Source organism: Caenorhabditis elegans, chromosome IV, assembly GCF_000002985.6.
Source record: "Caenorhabditis elegans chromosome IV".
Classification (NCBI taxonomy): Eukaryota; Metazoa; Nematoda; class Chromadorea; order Rhabditida; family Rhabditidae; genus Caenorhabditis; species Caenorhabditis elegans.
Genome location: NC_003282.8, coordinates 12,313,480 through 12,336,585, shown reverse-complemented (window position 1 = coordinate 12,336,585; position 23,106 = coordinate 12,313,480). Strand labels below are relative to the sequence as shown.

At 36.8% G+C, this 23,106-nt stretch overlaps 3 protein-coding genes and 2 non-coding genes across 9 annotated transcripts; 4 read left to right on the top strand and 1 right to left on the bottom strand.

Moving 5' to 3' along the window:
• Positions 1-544: 544 nt before the first annotated feature.
• F19B6.1 lies at positions 545-5,601 on the top strand (the record flags this gene model as incomplete). 4 transcript variants are annotated; one of them, NM_001380483.1, is made up of 8 exons in its annotated part: positions 545-585; positions 1,986-2,089; positions 2,485-2,630; positions 2,681-3,034; positions 3,300-3,497; positions 3,547-3,929; positions 4,480-4,828; positions 4,871-5,005. In NM_001380483.1, 8 exons carry the CDS (start codon positions 545-547, stop codon positions 5,003-5,005), a joined length of 1,710 nt encoding a protein of 569 aa, NP_001368094.1. The 4 variants fall into 4 exon arrangements, with proteins under 4 accessions (NP_001368094.1, NP_001379111.1, NP_502350.1 ...); NM_001392413.1 differs by lacking the exon at positions 545-585 and having other exon boundaries at positions 4,871-5,601; NM_069949.5 differs by lacking the exon at positions 545-585 and having other exon boundaries at positions 1,987-2,089.
• Positions 5,602-5,695: 94 nt separating this feature from the next.
• On the top strand, positions 5,696-7,178 carry ufd-1 (Ubiquitin fusion degradation protein 1 homolog). Of its 2 annotated transcripts, none has more exons than NM_069947.5 (5): positions 5,696-5,789; positions 5,938-6,075; positions 6,125-6,336; positions 6,407-6,867; positions 6,935-7,178. In NM_069947.5, the coding sequence occupies exons 1-5, from the start codon at positions 5,712-5,714 to the stop codon at positions 7,072-7,074; spliced, it is 1,029 nt and encodes a 342-aa protein (NP_502348.1). In that variant the 5' UTR covers positions 5,696-5,711; the 3' UTR covers positions 7,075-7,178. The 2 variants fall into 2 exon arrangements, with proteins under 2 accessions (NP_502348.1, NP_502349.1); NM_069948.7 differs by lacking the exon at positions 5,696-5,789 and adding an exon at positions 5,811-5,876.
• A 481-nt stretch (positions 7,179-7,659) lies between these two features.
• On the bottom strand, positions 7,660-9,354 carry F19B6.3 (FLYWCH-type domain-containing protein). The gene is made up of 5 exons (NM_069946.3): positions 9,293-9,354; positions 8,687-9,239; positions 8,354-8,634; positions 7,972-8,306; positions 7,660-7,926 (listed from the first exon to the last, which is right to left on the bottom strand). The coding sequence occupies exons 2-4, from the start codon at positions 9,224-9,226 to the stop codon at positions 8,075-8,077; spliced, it is 1,053 nt and encodes a 350-aa protein (NP_502347.1). The 5' UTR covers positions 9,227-9,239; positions 9,293-9,354; the 3' UTR covers positions 7,660-7,926; positions 7,972-8,074.
• A 737-nt stretch (positions 9,355-10,091) lies between these two features.
• Positions 10,092-10,112, top strand: 21ur-15225. The gene has a single exon (NR_056799.1).
• Positions 10,113-16,958: 6,846 nt separating this feature from the next.
• Positions 16,959-17,129, top strand: F19B6.9. Its single transcript, NR_131615.1, has 2 exons — positions 16,959-16,988; positions 17,031-17,129. It is a non-coding gene; the product is annotated as an Unclassified non-coding RNA F19B6.9 (non-coding RNA).
• The last annotated feature ends 5,977 nt before the right edge of the window (positions 17,130-23,106 follow it).

Sequence of the window (23,106 nt, the reverse complement as noted above, 5' to 3'; positions counted from 1 at the left end):
AAAGACCTCAACTAGTGTCGGAAAGTTGTCGTTTGCAGTTAAAAGTGCCGTTAAACGTCGGCCATCTTTTTCAAAACTTTGACAAAAATAAATATTATTTCCAGATGGAACACATTTTTTTCTGCATTCATATATAACCTTTTCTTCAAAAAAGTTAGATTATCATATTTTTAAAAAAGTTTTTGAGTTGTCCGACAGTGATTTTCCCCCGGTAATCTACTGTTTGTTCCTATTTTTATCACAACTTTCTTGCATTCTCTTATTTTCTCTCACCTTTGTTCCGTTATTTTGTCATCCGATCATCTCTTTTTTCTGCAATGTAGAGGTTTTTGCCCACTGTCGGCACAAATATTGTTTGCTTTTGAAAAGTGCACGTTGCGATTTATTTAGGTGCAGGACACTGGGATCAAAATAATTGGTTGACTATTTTTTTGCATCATTCAATTTTAGAATTCTTTCGAAATTCTTATTTTGCCCTAAAACTTTAATTTATAAATATATTTTTACGTTTTTTCAGAAATTCTAGGCCTGCTTTTAAAGGAACATGTCTAAACGAAGGAGTCGGGTATTGCAGCGAACAACGAGGTACGGTCAAAATTTATTCCTTCGATGTTTTTTTTTAAATAAAAATTCCTTTCTCTTTTAATTTTTCTTGCTGTAAATCCCTTTTTATTTAGTTTTTTCAGCTGCAAAATATATTTGTGTGGTGTGGCGAGTTGAAAATGGAAAAATATTAATATGTCTTTTGAATTCCTGCTCTCTATTGAAAAACTGCAAAATTCATTCCGAGGGCGGGAACTTCCCGTTCGACGTGTTCACTTTTTTGTCAGTGCAGTTATCAAAGTTCTCTGCCCTCACCAAGGGGGAAAAATTGCGAATTTCGAAAAAAGTTCGCTCATTGACTCTTCCTATCGGTCATTCATAGATCATCTGATCGACAGGGGCACAGACACATCCTCCGTGCCATGGCTCTCTTTTCTCAAAGCGTCTCCGTTTCTTTAACTTTGAGGATCCGCCGCGTCGTTTTTTCGTGCACTTTCTATATTTTGATCGGCCACCAACCACCGTCTGCGTCTCCTAAGACTTTTCTTCCACTACGCCTCAGCTAGCAGCTTTACCCCGTTTTTCTTTGTCGGTCCATCGTCTCTTGCCTGTGTCCCTTCTCGTGTCGCGTGCCCCCAACGAACCGAATTTTTCAACAAAGACCATCAGATATATATCAAAACACTCGTTGTGACTGTCCCTCCGGTACGACAGGCACAAGGCCATTTTTGACTGATCTTCGCGCATTTTTCCCATTTTTTCTCGCCTTTCATTTGATAAGTTCAATGTCTTCTATGGTTCACTATTCAAAAAAAAAATCACTTTTTCACAAAATTTAATTTTTAATCCACCTGGAATTTATGTTGTCATCAAACAGAAACAACAAGTTTATTTCATGATTAATTTATTTTAATTAATGATGAAGAAATTTTTGCAACAGTTTTTATCAGAGCAGATCTAAATTGTTTGTTCAAATGCTCAACATTGGCCTAAAATAATTTTTTTTATTAATACTGAACAATATTCTCACTGCACTTCCAGCCGAAAAAAAGTCGAGCTGGAACATTTAAATCTAGATTCACCGATTGCTTCTTATCACTTGAAACTTTCGCGCGCAATTTTTCAAACAAGACTCCGCAAACACTGCGACGGAACATTGCACCACTCTCTGGAGTTAGAAGCTTTTCCTAAAATTTACAATGTCTTCGAATAGTTTCCTGTTTTTCTTCTTATTTGACAAACTTCTGTACCGATTGATCATTCGAAGATCAACAAATCGATTATCATTCAACCTATATTGACTTGGCCTAAATTATTTGTCACTAATAATCATCGTCACATTTTTTCTTTACCCGGAACCTTACATAAACAGTAGTCTGCCCTCGCAGTAATCTCATCACCTTGTTTACCTTGAAATTCCTTACATTCTATGTTATTTTCAGGATGGTCGCAGAAAAGCGTGATGCTAATGTGGCTGCTTCGAAAGGGGATGCCAACCGAAAAAGCGTGAAGATCGAGGACTGTCCCACGTATAGTCATTCCTCAGGTGAGGGAAGACTGTATCACGTAACATTTGTTCAAATATTGTGTGTCATCCGGTGGTGGAGTTCACTACGTGTTGACTTCATTTCACTCAATATAATCCCCCATTCTTTGTAATTGCGTCTGACACTTTTTAGAGACAATTCTCTTTCAACTGATAGTGCTTGTTGATAAAATAGACATTTCCCTTTACAAAAAATTTGAGGATATCAACTGGTTCTGCCCCTGTCAAAGGCTCCCGGCGGCGCAAAGATTGATGAATGACTGTTTTTTCAAGATGCTTATCTTGTAAACTATCGAGACTAAATCGGGTGGAGAGAGTGAGAAAAAGAGGGGCGCAACAACTACTAGACACAATTTCTAGTTTCTACCGTTCCTAATCGTTTTATTAACGCACAGGTTCGTCTGTCAACGAGATGGTCAACCAAAGTGGTGGAGATTCTGAGGATTCGACTTCACCAAGAGCCGCTGGATGTCGTACGAGAAGACGAACGATGAGTGGAGGACGTGCTGAACATCATCTTCTTACCACTAAGACCGGCAAGGTAAGGTTTCTAATTCCACTTAAAAATAAAACGAATTTTCGATTTTTTAGAAAATATATACGAAAGGACGTCCACCATGGTATGACAAGAAGGGAAAGTCACTGAAACATCCGTTCGTAATTGGAGTTTGTGGAGGATCTGCCAGTGGGAAAACTACTGTCGCCGAGAAAATCGTCGAACGACTCGGAATACCATGGGTCACGATTCTTTCAATGGACAGCTTTTATAAAGTTCTGACGCCGGAAGAAATCAAAGCAGCACATGAATCAAGATATAATTTTGATGGGCCAAATGCTTTTGACTTTGATTTGCTCTACGAAGTTTTGAAACGACTTCGTGAGGGAAAGAGTGTTGATGTTCCGGTTTATGATTTTAATACTCATTCAAGAGATCCGAATTCGAAGGTTTGCTATAATTATAATTATTATTTCGTAATTTCACAGGATTCTGTTTTTCATTCAGATGGGTCTCAGCACTTCCTCGTTCGATTTCCTTTCATTTTTCAATTAACTTACTTCATTTTTAGCGAGTTTGCCGAATTCTTCAAATTTTATGTAAAAATTGTTACAAATATCCTTTTTTTTTGTTCCGAAAAAATGGGAATCTTGTGAAATTACTAGCAATTTCGGAAAAAAACTGCAGATGGAATTATTTTATTTTGCTTTTCAGATGATGTATGGAGCTGACGTTTTGATTTTCGAAGGAATCCTCGCGTTCCATGATGAGCGTATCAAGAATTTAATGGACATGAAAGTGTTCGTCGACACGGATGGAGATCTTCGTCTAGCTCGTCGTATCGTTCGGGATGTCACTGATCGTGGGCGTGACATCGACGGCATCATGGAGCAGTACTTTACATTTGTAAAAGTAAGAGAATTGTTGTAACTCGTCGTCTCAAGTAACTTTCGAGTTGCAGCCGGCGTTCGACAAATACATTGCACCATGCATGGATTCGGCTGATCTCATCGTTCCGCGCGGTGGAGAGAACGACGTCGCCATCGACATGATCGTGCAGAACGTGATGGCACAGCTCGTTGAACGCGGATACGATCGCAATCAGAACAACCGTGATCGTCACGATTTGGTTCGCGACGATCTACCGGATTGTTTGCCGGAAAACCTGTTCATTTTAAAAGAAACTCCACAGGTCAAAGGTCTTGTCACGTTTGTTCGTGATCGAGAAACGAGTAGAGACAATCATATTTTCTATTCTGATCGATTAATGCGTATTCTTATTGAAGAATGCATGAATCATATGCCTTACAAAGATGTTGAGATTGAGATGGCCGGCGGTAGAAAGTGAGTAAATTTGAAACTGAAAAATGGTCACTGCAAGATTTGAAAATTCCTTTTTGAAATCTGAAATCAGCGCCAACCTTTCTGAAATTTCTGAATCTGACTGCAAAAATACGGTACCCGGTCTCGACACGACAAATGTTTGTTAAACAAAAGTGTGCGCCTTGAAATAGTACTGTAGTTTCAATTTCTTATCACTGCGGATTTTTTGTTTTATTTTAAGTTTTGTTTATGGTTTCAATCAAGTTTTTTAATACAGAAATAATTTTTATAGAAAAACTACAAAGAATCAATAAAAATTCTGCAGTAATTTAAAATTACAGTAATCTTTAAAGGCGCTCTTTCAGCAAAAAATCTGTCGAATCGAGACCGGCTACCGTATTTTCGGCTTAAGAATTGCAAAGTTTCAGATCTTGGTTTCGGATATTCGGATATTAATGTTCTATTGTTTCCAATATAAGAATAAACTTTTTCTAAATAAAACTTGAAAACTAAACAATTGAAAACGTCTAAAATAGGCTCAACCATCTAGAAACTTTAATTTTTATTTCAGAACTATTGGCAAACGAAAGGACGCTCAGATTTGTGGTCTTCCAATCATGCGAGCCGGCGAATGTATGGAGACTGCTCTTCGCTCAATCGTCAAGGACTGCGTGATCGGAAAAATTTTGATTCAAACCAACGAGACGACGTTTGATCCAGAACTTCATTATATACGTTTGCCACCACACATAACTCGATACAAAGTTATCATTATGGACGCCACCGTAACTACTGGGAGTGCTGCGATGATGGCAATTCGTGTACTTCTTGATCATGATGTTAAAGAGGAAGACATATTTGTTGCATCTCTGCTTATGGGTCAACAAGGTGCACATGCACTGGCTTATGCCTTCCCGAAGGTTTACAATTTTTTATTTGAATTAAAAATTATTAATTTTCAGGTTAAATTAATCACCACCGCAATGGACCACCAAATGACGGAAAATTGCTATCTGATTCCCGGAATGGGCAATTTTGGTGATCGATATTACGGAACCGGGCTCGAACAAGACATGGACGAGCCATTCGATATGTGATCATCTGTTATCACAAAAATGATCAATTTTCTTCATAATTTATCAAAGTTTCTGTTTTCCTTCCATTTCATCTGATGAATTCCTACTTTCTTGTTCCTTTTCACTAACTTTATTATTATAATTATAATTATTCATAATGTTCTTTCTTTCCCATCATCATATCCATCCTTCTATACATTTTGTTTCCATTTGTTGTTGAAATTTTATATGCTATTTCATTTTTTGTCGTCCTTTTTTTCCGTTCTTCATTTTATTGACTTCTCTTCATGATTTCTGGCATTCAGCTCGATAATTCATTTATACCCTGTTCTTTCTAGTGTTTTTTCGCGTTGTTTGTGACGGTTAAATTCTTCCCTCTACATCTTTGCGCGTTTCCACACAAAAATCTGTACACGACATTCGGTTTTCTCGTTGTTCCATTTCTTTTTTGTTCAACGGAGCGCGTTTGTCGTTGCAGGAATCGGTTTTAATATCATCATCCATTCACGCATTCTCTTTTTCATGTTGTTCATTGTGTTTTTCTTCAATTTTTGTCAAGTTTCCTTCACACGTGCATTTTAGTAATTTCTTTCTATAATAAATTGCAGTTTGTTAAATATTTAAATGATCAATGAGCTCTCTTTTCTTGGTTGGCTCATCCTCTTTGTATTTTTTGAATTATAGTTGAAGAAAACGTTAATAACTTTTCAGAAAACCAAAAATAAAAATGCAAGCGTGGATACAACAAGGACTTCACGGGATGCAGATGGGCGGCCGAGTCGGGAATTATGATCAAACTTTTGTGGTGAGCTTTTAAAATTCATTTCGAAAGATGTTTGCAAACTTTTTTCAACAACAACTTCGCCGAACTACTCGTCATTTCGATCTCATTGTAAATAATAAATTGGATTTCAAAGATTATATTTCAGCGTTAATAAACAATTAAATTTCAGGTATATGGGCCCGTATTCCTTCCCAATGCAACACAGTCAAAAATAAGCGAAATCAATTATGGTGGAAAGATTCTTCTGCCGTCATCTGCTCTCAACTTGCTCATGCAATATAATATTCCGATGCCAATGCTTTTCAAGGTTTGTTTTGTATAGCTTGAAGTAACTAGAAAACCATTAAAATTTACAGCTAACCAATATGGCTGTTCAACGTGTAACTCATTGCGGTGTTCTTGAATTTTCTGCTCCAGAAGGACAAGCCATTCTGCCACTTTGGATGATGCAGCAATTGGGACTTGACGATGGAGATACCATTCGCATTGAGTCTGCAACTCTTCCGAAAGCCACGTTTGCTAAATTGAAGCCGATGTCACTCGAGTTTCTGAATATTACTAATCCAAAGTGAGTTTTCATAAACTCTAATAATTTTTTGAAGTTTTTGAACAAAGTCCTATATTTTTCTATTTTTCAGAGCTGTTCTTGAAGTGGAACTTCGAAAATATGCATGCCTCACCAAAAACGATCGGATCCCAACATCATATGCTGGACAAACTCTCGAATTCCTCGTCGTTGATTTGAAACCGGCCAACTCTGTGTGCATCATTGAATGTGATGTTAATCTCGATTTCGATCCTCCAGAAGGCTACGTTGAACAACCGAGACAGGTGACTCCTGCTGTCACTGCCAAGCCGCCTGCGCCAGATGCATCCGCATTTATTGGAGCTGGACAAAAAGCTGGTGGTAGTGGAGGGACAGGACAAAATGCAACTTCTGTATTCGGAGGAGCTGGGCGTCGTCTCGATGGAAAGAAGAAGCCATCATCTTCAGTATCACTCTCAGATGGAACCGGTGTTAGTACGAGTAATGCAGCTCCAGTGGCGAATGATTTGCCAGCTATTCCACCAGTGGTTGTCAATGAAGACTACAAACCAGGTAATACTTGTTTCATCTGAAATAAACATTTCAAAATAATTGAAAAGTTAAATTTTATGATTTTCAGGTCGTGTTTCATTCCTTCGTTATGATTATAAACGTGTTGATGTTCTCGAAAAAGAGCTCCGAGAGAAAGAAGCCAGCAAGGCAGGACAACCGTCAAATGTCTTCCGTGGAGGCAATCGAACACTGAGAGGAGCCCGTTAATGTCTCGAATCTGGCCAATTGTGCTATGAATAACATCTTTCACTTCACATAACCTTGTAAAAGTTCATCGCCACTTTTTTGTACAGGATAAATTTATTTGAATATATTATTCTTTGATAAGTGTGATTCAGAGATGAAATTGAAGGAGATCTCCGGAGAAAAAAATGAAATAACTAATATTATAGAACTATTCACTTGTTACAAAAATGCCTTGTAAGGTTTAAAAAATTGCAGAACTTGTTTAGATCATAAATTCTGGCTAGCGTCTGTGCTTCCGAAAACACACAAATGGACTTTTTCAATTGAAATTTTTTTGTTGAATCGAAAAATTCAATATTCAAGGAGCTCGGCCATGAAGCTGATGAACCTTCAGCGATGTCAGTGATGGGTGGAGTGGTTTCTTATCCAAACTTCTATGAATGAAAAAACCTGGAGAAAATGCTGTTTTGAAAGCCAACTCTATTTTTTGCAGAAAAAGGTCCAAATAGTCGATAGCTTCACAAAAGATCACTCGAAAATAGTCAAGATTCTGCAGGAAAAAGTCAAGTCTCAATACAAAAATTACATCTACAACACCAAAAAATCATTAAAATAAATACTAATTTATTGATACGGCGAAAGAATCGAATAAAATACAAAAAAAAAGAAAGTAGGATAGCTGAAGCAAATCGAGAGAACGGAGAAACAAATTATACGAGTTGGGATACAAACATAAAATACCATAATTGCCTACAATGGCTGGATGTTGAAGATTGAAGAGGTGGATCAGTTCTTTGTCGGAGTTCTCACTCCAGGAGGTTTGAGCTCCTTCCACTTACGAAGCATGAATGCTTTCGCATTTCTTGAGCATACCTGAAAAAGCAAAATAATCCAACTTTCAATAACGAGAAAACTTACTTCTCCAACTTTGGAAACGGCAGCGTCGTCGTGGAGTGCTGCGAACATGTGATCTTCATCGTAGATAAGATCGATTGCTTGCATTGACGGCTCCTTGCTTTTATTATCCAAATGAGTAGCCATAACTATGATCAAAATCAACTCTTCTGGAAGGATTTCGGTGAAAAAAGTGATCCGCTTTCTTGTTGATGCTCCCGACCTTGAAGCTATTCACCCAGTCATCCAATATCGGGAGTTTCGCCAAATCTTCCTCTGACACTTCCAAATTGAAGTAGCACCATCTCGACGCGTCATTGAACGGCATGTTGCTGTGCTCAATTTTGGTGAATTTGACTCTGAAATATGTAAATAGTAAAATAAAAGTATATAATTATTTACTTACCCATATTTATCCTCAAGTTTCTTTGGAAATTGGGCCTTGAATGGGACCCTTGTGCAGTCCTTGAACAGGCTGATAGTTATTCCATGCGAAGTCCTCGGACGCTTTGCATCTATATCCATTGGTTGCGAAGCAACTCTTTTATTGGATTGCTTATCCAACTCGAAAATGTGGTTGCACTTGAGGCGCTGGAGCCCTTCACACTTTTTGCAGACGGTCCTGTACCTGCGGTTTGTTCGGTACTCAAACCCCTCCCATCGCATAATTGTCATTTGTGGAGGTTCCTGAAGTTTCAAAATTAGGAAGATGTTACTTGTTTCATTATCAGTAACTTACCACGATGTTCTCAACTTTGAAAACATTCGGGATACTGGCCACGAGTGAGGCTTCCGAATTGGATGCAGCCACTGTAGATATAGCAGAGGCATCATCATCATCACGTTTTGCGACCTCAAGGCTAGGAAAGTCCAAAATGTTGTCAATTCTTGCAAATTCGACAGCGGACTCGACCGTCCCGGCGTCAAGGGCAACCGACTCAGAAGTAAAGAGAACTCCTTCCGATGAGTTTTCAATTTTGGCAATACGCTCCCCAATAATGACTGCGCCAGCTGGGCCACCGATTCCGTTGTTGTCGGTCTGGGATCCGCTGTTTAATGCTCCAACTGTCTCCAAAGGATTAGAATCCTGTGTTACAGGCTCTGGTGCCTGAAGAGGTTCCGTGGCTGGTTGGGAGGAGGACTTGAGTGTCATTGTAGTCATGCAAGTATGATCCTGTCCGGCATCTCTTTCGGTGAAATCAAAGATCTTTCGTCCGTTGTAGACAAAATCAAAGTGAAGGTCGCGTCTTTGGGCTGTTGTTGGCGCATCCGAAGCCATAATATTCTAAGAACTGCAAAACGGTATTATTCAAAAGGATGCTTGAAACGGGCTTCAAAAACTTACATTTTACTGGATTTCACAGCGAACGAAGAGTATCAAGAAAAAAAGCAGAACTGATCAAAATTATGTTCATTGACACGTGGGGTGAACGTGACTCACGTTTCACGTGGAAATTATTATTTTTCTTTTCTTTTTTTGCATTGCGGATTTTTTGAATTAACTGAAGACTCTACTTAGGTTGATAGACACGTAGGCACATAGGCACGTAGGCACATAGGCGCGTAGGCACGTAGGCACGTAGGCACGTAGGAACGTAGGGACGTAGGCACATAGGCACGTAGGCACATAGGCGCGTAGGCACGTAGGCACGTAGGCACGTAGGCACGTAGGAACGTAGGGACGTAGGCACGTAGGCACGTAGGCACATAGGCACGTAGGCACGTAGGCACGAAGGTACGTAGGCACGTAGGCACGAAGGTACGTAGGCACGCAGGCACGCAGGCACGTAGGAACGTAGGCACGTAGGCACGTAGGCACGTAGACACGTAGGCACGTAGGCACGTAGGCACGTAGGCACGTAGGCAAATTTTGCATTTTGCATCAAAACTCTACTGGACTTCTTTTCAACTGTAGTTTCCAAAAAAAATCGAAAAATTGAAAAATTTTCCCAAATTCAAAATACTGTTTCAAAGATGTTTTATTAAATTTTTAGTTTTTCCGATTTAGCATCATGATAATTGAGGTGGAAAATAAAAACTAAAAATGGCTTCTCAATTGAGAATTTGCAAAAAAATTAGAAAAAAAAAATTAAAATCACTGTTTCATGAACACTATATCACTCTGAAACTCAAAATATCTGGGTTATTACGTTTTTGAAATTGGTTTGAAAACAGCTAAATTTTTGATGAATTCTTAGGGGAAAATTTGGAAAATATTTCTGTTTCAAAATTGTTTTTATTAAAATTTACTTTGAAAATGTATCTCTCATTGCTTGCTATTTTTTGGAGTGTCCTATTTTGCATCATGATAATTAAGACGGAAAACTATTCTTTATAGCATAGAGATTGTATAATATTAATATCCAAAATGAGAAAATTGAAAGAAAATAAGACGAGTCGCGATACACAAGGCTACATTTGATACAGAATTAGCAGAAACTACAGGTGCCTGTTTCTCTCGTGTCTTTGTACACTTTTTCAAAAAAGTGTTCTTAGCGTCTCGCAATCTATCTAGATCTGGGAAATTTCAGTAATACCTGAAAACCAAATAACCTAGGAATATTGGGAGACGTTGTCCAAGAAGAAAAGTTTTGGCATTTCAGAAATAGGTAAAATATTTCCAAAATTTAGTACCTCACTGAAACAGAAATTTTTCGAAAAAAAAACTAATTTCTCAATTTGCTCAATTTTTCTCAATTTTTTGAATTAAAATTATTATGTTTCTGAAATTATTTTGTTTTTAGATTTGAATCATTCAAAGTTTTTATTAAGTTTTATTTTCCTTTTTTATAATTCTGTTTTGAAAACTTTTGGAAATAGAGAATAATTTTTCTCTGTTTCAAGATTTTCTCATAATTTTCAAAATTTGTTCACTTTTCTTTAGATACCTCTAAACTGTGGGATTGAAATGAATTGTTTTACAGTTAAAAAAGTTTTCTGAAGTTACATAATTGTGAATGAATTCTTTTTTTGTAAACTTTTGAAAATAGTAAATTTTAAGCTCTTTCAGAATATATTATCAATATTCCAGTAGGTACAAGAAGCTTCACGTAGTTACAGAAATAGTACATTTTCAGCCCTACCTTTTAGTGCGTATTTTATTATTTAATGAAATCTACAGGCAAAAATAGATGGATTTTCCAAATTTTGAAAATTCATAAATCTCTTCAAAGTAACTTTTTTTGAAATGTCTTTCAGAAACTTTGTAGTAAATTTTAAGCTCTTTCAGAATATATTATCAATATTCCAGTAGGTACAAGAAGCTTCACGTAGTTACAGAAATAGTACATTTTCAGCCCTATCTTTTAGTGCGTATTTTATTATTTAATGAAATCTACCATTTATAGGCAAAAATAGATGGATTTTCCAAATTTTGAAAATTCATAAATCTCTTCAAAGTAACTTTTTTTTGAAATGTCTTTCAGAAACTTTGTAGTAAATTTTAAGCTCTTTCAGAATATATTATCAATATTCCAGTAGGTACAAGAAGCTTCACGTAGTTACAGAAATAGTACATTTTCAGCCCTATCTTTTAGTGCGTATTTTATTATTTAATGAAATCTACCATTTATAGGCAAAAATAGATGGATTTTCCAAATTTTGAAAATTCATAAATCTCTTCAAAGTAACTTTTTTTGAAATGTCTTTCAGAAACTTTGTAGTAAATTTTAAGCTCTTTCAGAATATATTAACAATATTCCAGTAGGTACAAGAAGCTTCACGTAGTTACAGAAATAGTACATTTTCAGCCCTATCTTTTAGTGCGTATTTTATTATTTAATGAAATCTACCATTTATAGGCAAAAATAGATGGATTTTCCAAATTTTGAAAATTCATAAATCTCTTCAAAGTAACTTTTTTTGAAATGTCTTTCAGAAACTTTGTAGTAAATTTTAAGCTCTTTCAGAATATATTAACAATATTCCAGTAGGTACAAGAAGCTTCAGGTAGTTACAGAAATAGTACATTTTCAGCCCTATCTTTTAGTGCGTATTTTATTATTTAATGAAAACTACCATTTATAGGCAAAAATAGAGGGATTTTCCAAACTTTGAAAATTCATAAAAGTCTTCAAAGTAACTTTTTTTTGAAATGTCTTTCAGAAACTTTGTAGTAAATTTTAAGCTCTTTCAGAATATATTAACAATATTCCAGTAGGTACAAGAAGCTTCACGTAGTTACAGAAATAGTACATTTTCAGCCCTATCTTTTAGTGCGTATTTTATTATTTAATGAAATCTACCATTTATAGGCAAAAATAGATGGATTTTCCAAATTTTAAAAATTCATAAATCTCTTCAAAGTAACTTTTTTTGAAATGTCTTTCAGAAACTTTGTAGTAAATTTTAAGCTCTTTCAGAATATATTAACAATATTCCAGTAGGTACAAGAAGCTTCACGTAGTTACAGAAATAGTACATTTTCAGCCCTATCTTTTAGTGCGTATTTTATTATTTAATGAAATCTACCATTTATAGGCAAAAATAGATGGATTTTCCAAATTTTAAAAATTCATAAATCTCTTCAAAGTAACTTTTTTTGAAATGTCTTTCAGAAACTTTGTAGTAAATTTTAAGCTCTTTCAGAATATTCTAACAATATTCCAGTAGGTACAAGAAGCTTCACGTAGTTACAGAAATATTACATTTTCAGCCCTACCTTTTAGTGCGTATTTTATTATTTTAATGAAATCTACCATTTATAGGCAAAAATAGATAAATTTTCCATATTTTGAAAATTCATAAATCACTTCAAAGTAACTTTTTTTGAAATGTCTTTCAGAAACTTTGTAGTAAATTTTAAGCTCTTTCAGAATATATTATCAATATTCCAGTAGGTACAAGAAGCTTCACGTAGTTACAGAAATAGTACATTTTCAGCCCTATCTTTTAGTGCGTATTTTATTATTTAATGAAATCTACCATTTATAGGCAAAAATAGTGGATTTTCCAAATTTTGAAAATTCATAAATCTCTTCAAAGTAACTTTTTTTTGAAATGTCTTTCAGAAACTTTGTAGTAAATTTTAAGCTCTTTCAGAATATATTAACAATATTCCAGTAGGTACAAGAAGCTTCAGGTAGTTACAGAAATAGTACATTTTCAGCCTTATCTTTTAGTGCGTATTTTATTATTTAATGAAAACTACCATTTATAGGCAAAAATAGAGGGATTTTCCAAACTTTGAAAATTCATAAAAGTCTTCAAAGTAACTTTTTTTTGAAATGTCTTTCAGAAACTTTGTAGTAAATTTTAAGCTCTTTCAGAATATATTAACAATATTCCAGTAGGTACAAGAAGCTTCACGTAGTTACAGAAATAGTACATTTTCAGCCCTATCTTTCAATATTAAAAATCATAGTACAAAGCTCAGTAGTACAGAAAATACATTTCAGCCCTACTTTATGGTATTTATATTAAGAATCTACCATTATAGGCAAAATAGATAATTTCCATATTTGAAAATCATAAATCTCTTCAAAGTAACTTTTTTGAAATGTCTTTCAGAAACTTTGTAGTAATTTTAAGCTCTTTCAGAATATTAACAATATTCCAGTAGGTACAAGAAGCTTCACGTAGTTACAGAAATAGTACATTTTCAGCCCTATCTTTTAGTGCGTATTTTATTATTTAATGAAATCTACCATTTATAGGCAAAAATAGATGGATTTTCCAAATTTTGAAAATTCATAAATCTCTTCAAAGTAACTTTTTTTTGAAATGTCTTTCAGAAACTTTGTAGTAAATTTTAAGCTCTTTCAGAATATATTATCAATATTCCAGTAGGTACAAGAAGCTTCACGTAGTTACAGAAATAGTACATTTTCAGCCCTATCTTTTAGTGCGTATTTTATTATTTAATGAAATCTACCATTTATAGGCCAAAATAGATGGATTTTCCAAATTTTGAAAAATTCATAAATCTCTTCCAAAGTAACTTTTTTTTGAAATGTCTTTCAGAAACTTTGTAGTAAATTTTAAGCTCTTTCAGAATATATTAACAATATTCCAGTAGGTACAAGAAGCTTCACGTAGTTACAGAAATAGTACATTTTCAGCCCTACCTTTTAGTGCGTATTTTATTATTTAATGAAATCTACCATTTATAGGCAAAAATAGATGGATTTTCCAAATTTTGAAAATTCATAAATCTCTTCAAAGTAACTTTTTTTTGAAATGTCTTTCAGAAACTTTGTAGTAAATTTTAAGCTCTTTCAGAATATATTATCAATATTCCAGTAGGTACAAGAAGCTTCACGTAGTTACAGAAATAGTACATTTTCAGCCCTATCTTTTAGTGCGTATTTTATTATTTAATGAAATCTACCATTTATAGGCAAAAATAGATGGATTTTCCAAACTTTGAAAATTCATAAAAGTCTTCAAAGTAACTTTTTTTTGAAATGTCTTTCAGAAACTTTGTAGTAAATTTTAAGCTCTTTCAGAATATATTAACAATATTCCAGTAGGTACAAGAAGCTTCACGTAGTTACAGAAATAGTACATTTTCAGCCCTACCTTTTAGTGCGTATTTTATTATTTAATGAAATCTACCATTTATAGGCAAAAATAGAGGGATTTTCCAAATTTTGAAAATTCATAAAAGTCTTCAAAGTAACTTTTTTTTGAAATGTCTTTCAGAAACTTTGTAGTAAATTTTAAGCTCTTTCAGAATATATTAACAATATTCCAGTAGGTACAAGAAGCTTCAGGTAGTTACAGAAATAGTACATTTTCAGCCCTATCTTTTAGTGCGTATTTTATTATTTAATGAAATCTACCATTTATAGGCAAAAATAGATGGATTTTCCAAATTTTGAAAATTCATAAATCTCTTCAAAGTAACTTTTTTTGAAATGTCTTTCAGAAACTTTGTAGTAAATTTTAAGCTCTTTCAGAATATATTAACAATATTCCAGTAGGTACAAGAAGCTTCACGTAGTTACAGAAATAGTACATTTTCAGCCCTACCTTTTAGTGCGTATTTTATTATTTAATGAAATCTACAGGCAAAAATAGATGGATTTTCCAAATTTTAAAAATTCATAAATCTCTTCAAAGTAACTTTTTTTGAAATGTCTTTCAGAAACTTTGTAGTAAATTTTAAGCTCTTTCAGAATATATTAACAATATTCCAGTAGGTACAAGAAGCTTCACGTAGTTACAGAAATAGTACATTTTCAGCCCTACCTTTTAGTGCGTATTTTATTATTTAATGAAATCTACAGGCAAAAATAGATGGATTTTCCAAATTTTGAAAATTCATAAATCTCTTCAAAGTAACTTTTTTTGAAATGTCTTTCAGAAACTTTGTAGTAAATTTTAAGCTCTTTCAGAATATTTTAACAATATTCCAGTAGGTACAAGAAGCTTCAGGTAGTTACAGAAATAGTACATTTTCAGCCCTATCTTTTAGTGCGTATTTTATTATTTAATGAAATCTACCATTTATAGGCAAAAATAGATAAATTTTCCATATTTTGAAAATTCATAAACCTCTTCAAAGTAACTTTTTTTGAAATGTCTTTCAGAAACTTTGTAGTAAATTTTAAGCTCTTTTAGAATATACTAACAATATTTTTTGCATGAGCAATCGCCGGTTCCAGCACTCTTTTCGGACTCTTTTCCAGGGGTGTGCGGCAATTCTCAAATTTTGCCGAGCGCGGCAAATTTGGCAAATCTACTTTTTTTGGAATTTGCCGAGCTCGGCAAACGGCAAATTCGGCAAATTTGTCGCACACCCCTGGTTTCCTCCGCCTGACCGGTTCCAACTTCGCTAGGCAATTGTTGAAGTGGAGGTTACAATGGAGTAACCGATGGTCGCTACCATTTGTGAAAGACGATAGTACGGTTGTATCTGTCACGAACTTTCCGTTGACCAAAATGTGGTTAATTTCATGTTTGTGAAGTCCGTCTGGACTGTTAAAAATCCGTTTGTGAATTGGCTTTTTGAACATGGAATTTGTGTGCGACAAACGGTTCGTTTCGTAAAAGGTAGCTAGAAGCTCTCCAGTATCATTTTTAGATTCCATGGCATGGGGGCCAATGTACCTTTCGTTGTTTTGCCTGCATCCAATTCGAGCGTTGAAGTCTCCGATTACAAGTTTATACTTGCTTCGGCACTCTCTGGAGTCGTCTTCAATGCTGTCGTAGAAGTCGCAGATTTCTTCGAAGTCTGAGTCGGCGGTTAGAGCATTGACTTGAATCACCGCACAGTTGAATTTTCGGTTCACTTTGAAGATGAGCAGACCGATGCGGTGACTGAGAAATCGTACTTCTACTATTTTGGGAAGGATGGTGCTTCGAACTATGAAGCCGACCCCTCCAGATACAGAACTTTCATTATGTTTGCCTAATAAGACACCTGTACCGTCCTGATGTATCAAGTGTGCTTCGGCTGCTCGTTTCGTTTCACACAATCCGATGATATCGAATTAGATTCGCTTCGTTTCTTCTAGCAGCTCGGCAAGTCCGAAGACAAGGACCTGCAGTTGAAGGTATACCAGATCCCACTGACACTTGTTTTCATTGATGACACACTCGGGCATCAGTTCTTCTTGTTTTGTCCCGTCTCTTCTCTGATTCCAACTCCGATTGACAGATGGTTGGAGCAAAGGTTTTGTCTCTAGATACTCTATAATGACCTGCTAAGCCAATCTAGAGCCGCCCGGACAGAGAGTATTCGACAATATCTCTGACCTGCGTGAAACGGTGTTTTTCTTGGCCAGATAATTTGCACTTTATTCCAAACCAGGCCACTCTCGATGTGACGAAATCACCGAGTTTGTTGAGATGGTTATCTGTTGACCTCTTTCGCCACGAAGAGGCTTAGTACAGAAAGAGCAACCAAAATTGGAGTAAACGGATGCAGAGGAAATAGAGTTTCATGGAGGCATTTGAAAGAGCTACGCATTTCCATCTTTGTTGAATTTTCACAACGTGACATTGATGCCATTCATAAATAAGAGCATGATCAGAAATAATTGATTCATTTTATTACTTTTCTTCGTCGTGCTGAAGTTATTTCTTGTAATCAACAGGTATTTCATTCATTTCTGGCCAGTAAAATAATTTTTTTTCAGAAAGATAGTCACATCGAAGTTGCTCATGTGCTTACTGACAGATAGAACTCGGATCAGGAAACGAACTGTGTAATGAGCAAACAACATAACAAGGTCCGTTTAAACATTAAAAATTCCTTTTATGCAAGAACGGTTCGCTTTCAAATACTTTTTGTGGCAAACTGGTTATTTGGGTCAAAAGTTTGGGGCTTTAGTGCGTGGCGGTAACGGGAAGATTGGTAAGAAGCAGATCCACTATCTGTAGAGTGCCGCAAATCAACACCAAAAAAATAAAATAGTTTGGAGCTTTAGTGCGTGGCGGTAACGGGAAGATTGGTAAGAAGCAGATCCACTATCTGTAGAGTGCCGCAAATCAACTCAAAAAAATGAAATAGTTTGGAGCTTAAGTGCGTGGCGGTAACGGGAAGATTGGTAAGAAGCAGATCCACTATCTGTAGAGTGCCGCAAATCAACCCAAAAAAAAAACATTTTGGAGCTTTAGTGCGTGGCGGTAACGGGAAGATTGGTAAGAAGCAGATCCACTATCTGTAGAGTGCCGCAAATCAACCCAAAAATGAAATAGTTTGGAGCTTAAGTGCGTGGCGGTAACGGGAAGATTGGTAAGAAGCAGATCCACTATCTGTAGAGTGCCGCAAATCAACCCAAAAAATGAAATAGTTTGGAGCTTTAGTGCGTGGCGGTAACGGGAAGATTGGTAAGAAGCAGATCCACTATCTGTAGAGTGCCGCAAATCAACCCAAAAAATGAAATAGTTTGGAGCTTAAGTGCGTGGCGGTAACGGGAAGATTGGTAAGAAGCAGATCCACTATCTGTAGAGTGCCGCAAATCAACCCAAAAAATGAAATAGTTTGGAGCTTAAGTGCGTGGCGGTAACGGGAAGATTGGTAAGAAGCAGATCCACTATCTGTAGAGTGCCGCAAATCAACCCAAAAAATGAAATAGTTTGGAGCTTAAGTGCGTGGCGGTAACGGGAAGATTGGTAAGAAGCAGATCCACTATCTGTAGAGTGCCGCAAATCAACCCAAAAAATGAAATAGTTTGGAGCTTAAGTGCGTGGCGGTAACGGGAAGATTGGTAAGAAGCAGATCCACTATCTGTAGAGTGCCGCAAATCAACCCAAAAAATGAAATAGTTTGGAGCTTAAGTGCGTGGCGGTAACGGGAAGATTGGTAAGAAGCAGATCCACTATCTGTAGAGTGCCGCAAATCAACCCAAAAAATGAAATAGTTTGGAGCTTTAGTGCGTGGCGGTAACGGGAAGATTGGTAAGAAGCAGATCCACTATCTGTAGAGTGCCGCAAATCAACCCAAAAAAATAAAATAGTTTGGAGCTTAAGTGCGTGGCGGTAACGGGAAGATTGGTAAGAAGCAGATCCACTATCTGTAGAGTGCCGCAAATCAACCCAAAAAAATAAAATAGTTTGGAGCTTTAGTGCGTGGCGGTAACGGGAAGATTGGTAAGAAGCAGATCCACTATCTGTAGAGTGCCGCAAATCAACCCAAAAAAACATTTTGGAGCTTTAGTGCGTGGCGGTAACGGGAAGATTGGTAAGAAGCAGATCCACTATCTGTAGAGTGCCGCAAATCAACCCAAAAAAATAAAATAGTTTGGAGCTTAAGTGCGTGGCGGTAACGGGAAGATTGGTAAGAAGCAGATCCACTATCTGTAGAGTGCCGCAAATCAACCCAAAAAAATAAAATAGTTTGGAGCTTAAGTGCGTGGCGGTAACGGGAAGATTGGTAAGAAGCAGATCCACTATCTGTAGAGTGCCGCAAATCAACCCAAAAAAAAACATTTTGGAGCTTTAGTGCGTGGCGGTAACGGGAAGATTGGTAAGAAGCAGATCCACTATCTGTAGAGTGCCGCAAATCAACCCAAAAAAACATTTTGGAGCTTTAGTGCGTGGCGGTAACGGGAAGATTGGTAAGAAGCAGATCCACTATCTGTAGAGTGCCGCAAATCAACCCAAAAAAACATTTTGGAGCTTTAGTGCGTGGCGGTAACGGGAAGATTGGTAAGAAGCAGATCCACTATCTGTAGAGTGCCGCAAATCAACCCAAAAAAACATTTTGGAGCTTTAGTGCGTGGCGGTAACGGGAAGATTGGTAAGAAGCAGATCCACTATCTGTAGAGTGCCGCAAATCAACCCAAAAAAAAACATTTTGGAGCTTAAGTGCGTGGCGGTAACGGGAAGATTGGTAAGAAGCAGATCCACTATCTGTAGAGTGCCGCAAATCAACCCAAAAAAACATTTTGGAGCTTTAGTGCGTGGCGGTAACGGGAAGATTGGTAAGAAGCAGATCCACTATCTGTAGAGTGCCGCAAATCAACCCAAAAAAAAACATTTTGGAGCTTTAGTGCGTGGCGGTAACGGGAAGATTGGTAAGAAGCAGATCCACTATCTGTAGAGTGCCGCAAATCAACCCAAAAAAAAACATTTTGGAGCTTAAGTGCGTGGCGGTAACGGGAAGATTGGTAAGAAGCAGATCCACTATCTGTAGAGTGCCGCAAATCAACCCAAAAAAAAACATTTTGGAGCTTTAGTGCGTGGCGGTAACGGGAAGATTGGTAAGAAGCAGATCCACTATCTGTAGAGTGCCGCAAATCAACCCAAAAAAACATTTTGGAGCTTTAGTGCGTGGCGGTAACGGGAAGATTGGTAAGAAGCAGATCCACTATCTGTAGAGTGCCGCAAATCAACCCAAAAAAACATTTTGGAGCTTTAGTGCGTGGCGGTAACGGGAAGATTGGTAAGAAGCAGATCCACTATCTGTAGAGTGCCGCAAATCAACCCAAAAAAATAAAATAGTTTGGAGCTTTAGTGCGTGGCGGTAACGGGAAGATTGGTAAGAAGCAGATCCACTATCTGTAGAGTGCCGCAAATCAACCCAAAAAAATAAAATAGTTTGGAGCTTTAGTGCGTGGCGGTAACGGGAAGATTGGTAAGAAGCAGATCCACTATCTGTAGAGTGCCGCAAATCAACCCAAAAAAATAAAATAGTTTGGAGCTTTAGTGCGTGACGGTAACGGGAAGATTGGTAAGAAGCAGATCCACTATCTGTAGAGTGCCGCAAATCAACTCAAAAAAATAAAATAGTTTGGAGCTTTAGTGCGTGACGGTAACGGGAAGATTGGTAAGAAGCAGATCCACTATCTGTAGAGTGCCGCAAATCAACCCAAAAAAATAAAATATCAGGTTGTCCCATAAGTTTTTGTACTATTTTTTTTTTGAAAAAAATTTATTTCTCTCAAGCGACAAGTAGTACTATTCACACAAGTATTCACCATTAGTGTCCACCACTTGTTGCCATTTACTAGGTAACATCATGATGCCACGGGAGAAGAAATCCGGCGAACGCGATGAGAAGAAAGTGGAGAGTTCAGTTTTGAGATGCTCTTCGTCGTCGAATTGCTTGTCGCGCATGTAGTCACTGAGAGACAAGAACAAATGGTAGTCGGTTGGTGCAAGATCTGGAGAATATGGTGGATGCGGTAAAACAGTCCAACCAAGATCTTGCAGCTTTTGGAAAGTCTTCTTGGCGACATGAGGCCTAGCATTATCGTGAAGAAAATATAGTTTTTCATATTTTCCGTTGGTCTTTTCTGCAACTCGGTCCAATTGGGCACAATAGTAATCAGCAGTGATAGTTTTATTAGTTGGCAACAATTCCCAGTGCACGGGTCCTTGAACACCCCACCAGACACAGATCATAATCTTTTTTGGGTGAAGATCAGGCTTTGGCGTCGGTATTCCTTTCTCACCGATCGGAAGCCATTGACGTTTTCTGGAATGGTTAACATAGAGCACCCACTTCTCATCTCCAGTAACCAGATTGTTCAGCCAATCGAACTTTCGACGAAAAGTTAGAAGTTGAGTACAAACGTTGACCCGAGTGAGCTTCTGTGATGCCGAAAGTTCATGAGGCACCCAAATTCCAAGTTTTGAAGTAAAACCAAGGCGACCCAAGTGACGTGCAATTGTGCTATGACAACACTCAAGCTTCTCTTCCATTTCACGAAGACTAAGACGAGGCTCTTCCTCCACCAGCTTCACTAGGTCTTCTTCATTTAACTCTATCGGTCGCCCAGAACGTTCTATTTCTTCGAGACTGAAGTCGCCGTTCTTGAACTTTTGAAACCAACTCTTTGCTGTATTATAAGAGAGTGCTCCCTCACCCATCGCACCGCATATGTTTCGTTCCGCTTCCATTGCTGAATGACCAAGACGAAATTCATAAAGAAGAAGCAATCTAACTTCTCGACGTTCAAGTTTGATGATTGTCATCGTGGCAAAGTAGAAATGGATGAAATGAATCTTTTCTGAAAGGGGACGACCCGACCTTGACACGACCTACGATGAAAAAATTTTAAAACTTTCTAGAAGTTTTGGAAAAATATTTGAAAAAAAGTACAAAAACTTATGGGACAACCTGATAGTTTGGAGCTTTAGTGCGTGGCGGGAACGGGAAGATTGGTAAGAAGCAGATCCACTATCTGTAGAGTGCCGCAAATCAACCCAAAAAAATAAAATAGTTTGGAGCTTAAGTGCGTGGCGGTAACGGGAAGATTGGTAAGAAGCAGATCCACTATCTGTAGAGTGCCGCAAATCAACCCAAAAAAATAAAATAGTTTGGAGCTTAAGTGCGTGGCGGTAACGGGAAGATTGGTAAGAAGCAGATCCACTATCTGTAGAGTGCCGCAAATCAACCCAAAAAAAAACATTTTGGAGCTTTAGTGCGTGGCGGTAACGGGAAGATTGGTAAGAAGCAGATCCACTATCTGTAGAGTGCCGCAAATCAACCCAAAAAAATAAAATAGTTTGGAGCTTAAGTGCGTGGCGGTAACGGGAAGATTGGTAAGAAGCAGATCCACTATCTGTAGAGTGCCGCAAATCAACCCAAAAAAATAAAATAGTTTGGAGCTTTAGTGCGTGGCGGTAACGGGAAGATTGGTAAGAAGCAGATCCACTATCTGTAGAGTGCCGCAAATCAACCCAAAAAAATAAAATAGTTTGGAGCTTTAGTGCGTGGCGGTAACGGGAAGATTGGTAAGAAGCAGATCCACTATCTGTAGAGTGCCGCAAATCAACCAAAAAAAACATTTCGGAGCTTTAGAAATATATCTGGAGCACAGGTAAATCTAAACTTAGGAGACACTTTTTTGTCAACAGAACACTACCCACAATGAAGCAACACTGATCTAATGTTACCATATCCTCACTTCTATCCATCATTTAGTCTTGCCTTTTATACATCGATATTTGTGTTTTTGCTTCTTCTCCAATGTAGCCATTATTTTCTTCTCATCTCTTTTTTTATTTTTGTTTCGTTTTATTTATGTAATTTATTTATGTAACCACTTGTGATGGTTTGTATCTATTAATGTGTGCTTTTATTTTTCTACCTCACGATATATTACTATCGTAATAAATTAAATTAAATTAAATGAAAATACATTTGTGACGTCACAAATGTAGCTAAATACATGTTTTTATATACTTGAATACAGTCGTGACGTAATTTTTCTACACTTTTTAATTTTCCGACACTACTCGAATAACCCCATTACCCGCACTTGCCCCAGAACCATAAAATTAAAAAATATTAACTAAAAAATATATTAACATTAATATCGAAAAATTTCCCACCTTGCTCGAAAAAACCAATTTTGATTGTTTGAATTATTTGAGAAAAAAAAGTTTCTGATTAGTGCACGAATGGGTGTGTCCCGGTGTTTGCTGCCCCTCTCTCTGAAAATATAAGTTTATTGATATTCGAAAAGCAGTTAAATATCACTATTTGGTTTAAGGAGAAGTGTGCTCTTTATATGCAATTACTTTTCTACGAATCGATTGAGAAAGACCAAAAACTGAATTTTTAGAACAAAAATTTCAAAATAAATTCTTAACTGTTTGGTGTTAGTACTCTCATGATTTTTTTAGCTCAAAATAAAACAACTGCACAACAAAATGCTCTTTGGGTTTTATATCTGTCCATATCTAAACATTCGATTTTTCGATTTCCTTTTCTTTGCACAACCAAATACCATTGAATTTGCAATTCAGTGCAAACAAATC

Excerpts from the sequence above, each read along its gene's own strand:
- ufd-1 (NM_069947.5), top strand. The coding sequence starts at position 5,712 with ATGCAAGCGTGGATACAACAAGGACTTCACGGGATGCAGATGGGCGGC. Across the intron at positions 6,337-6,406 it reads CTGAATATTACTAATCCAAA|AGCTGTTCTTGAAGTGGAAC; the intron begins GTGAGTTTTCAT and ends TCTATTTTTCAG. Across the intron at positions 6,868-6,934 it reads CAATGAAGACTACAAACCAG|GTCGTGTTTCATTCCTTCGT; the intron begins GTAATACTTGTT and ends TATGATTTTCAG.
- F19B6.3 (NM_069946.3), bottom strand. The coding sequence starts at position 9,226 with ATGGCTTCGGATGCGCCAACAACAGCCCAAAGACGCGACCTTCACTTT. Across the intron at positions 8,635-8,686 it reads TCAAAGTTGAGAACATCGTG|GAACCTCCACAAATGACAAT; the intron begins GTAAGTTACTGA and ends TTGAAACTTCAG. Across the intron at positions 8,307-8,353 it reads AAACTTGAGGATAAATATGG|AGTCAAATTCACCAAAATTG; the intron begins GTAAGTAAATAA and ends TACATATTTCAG.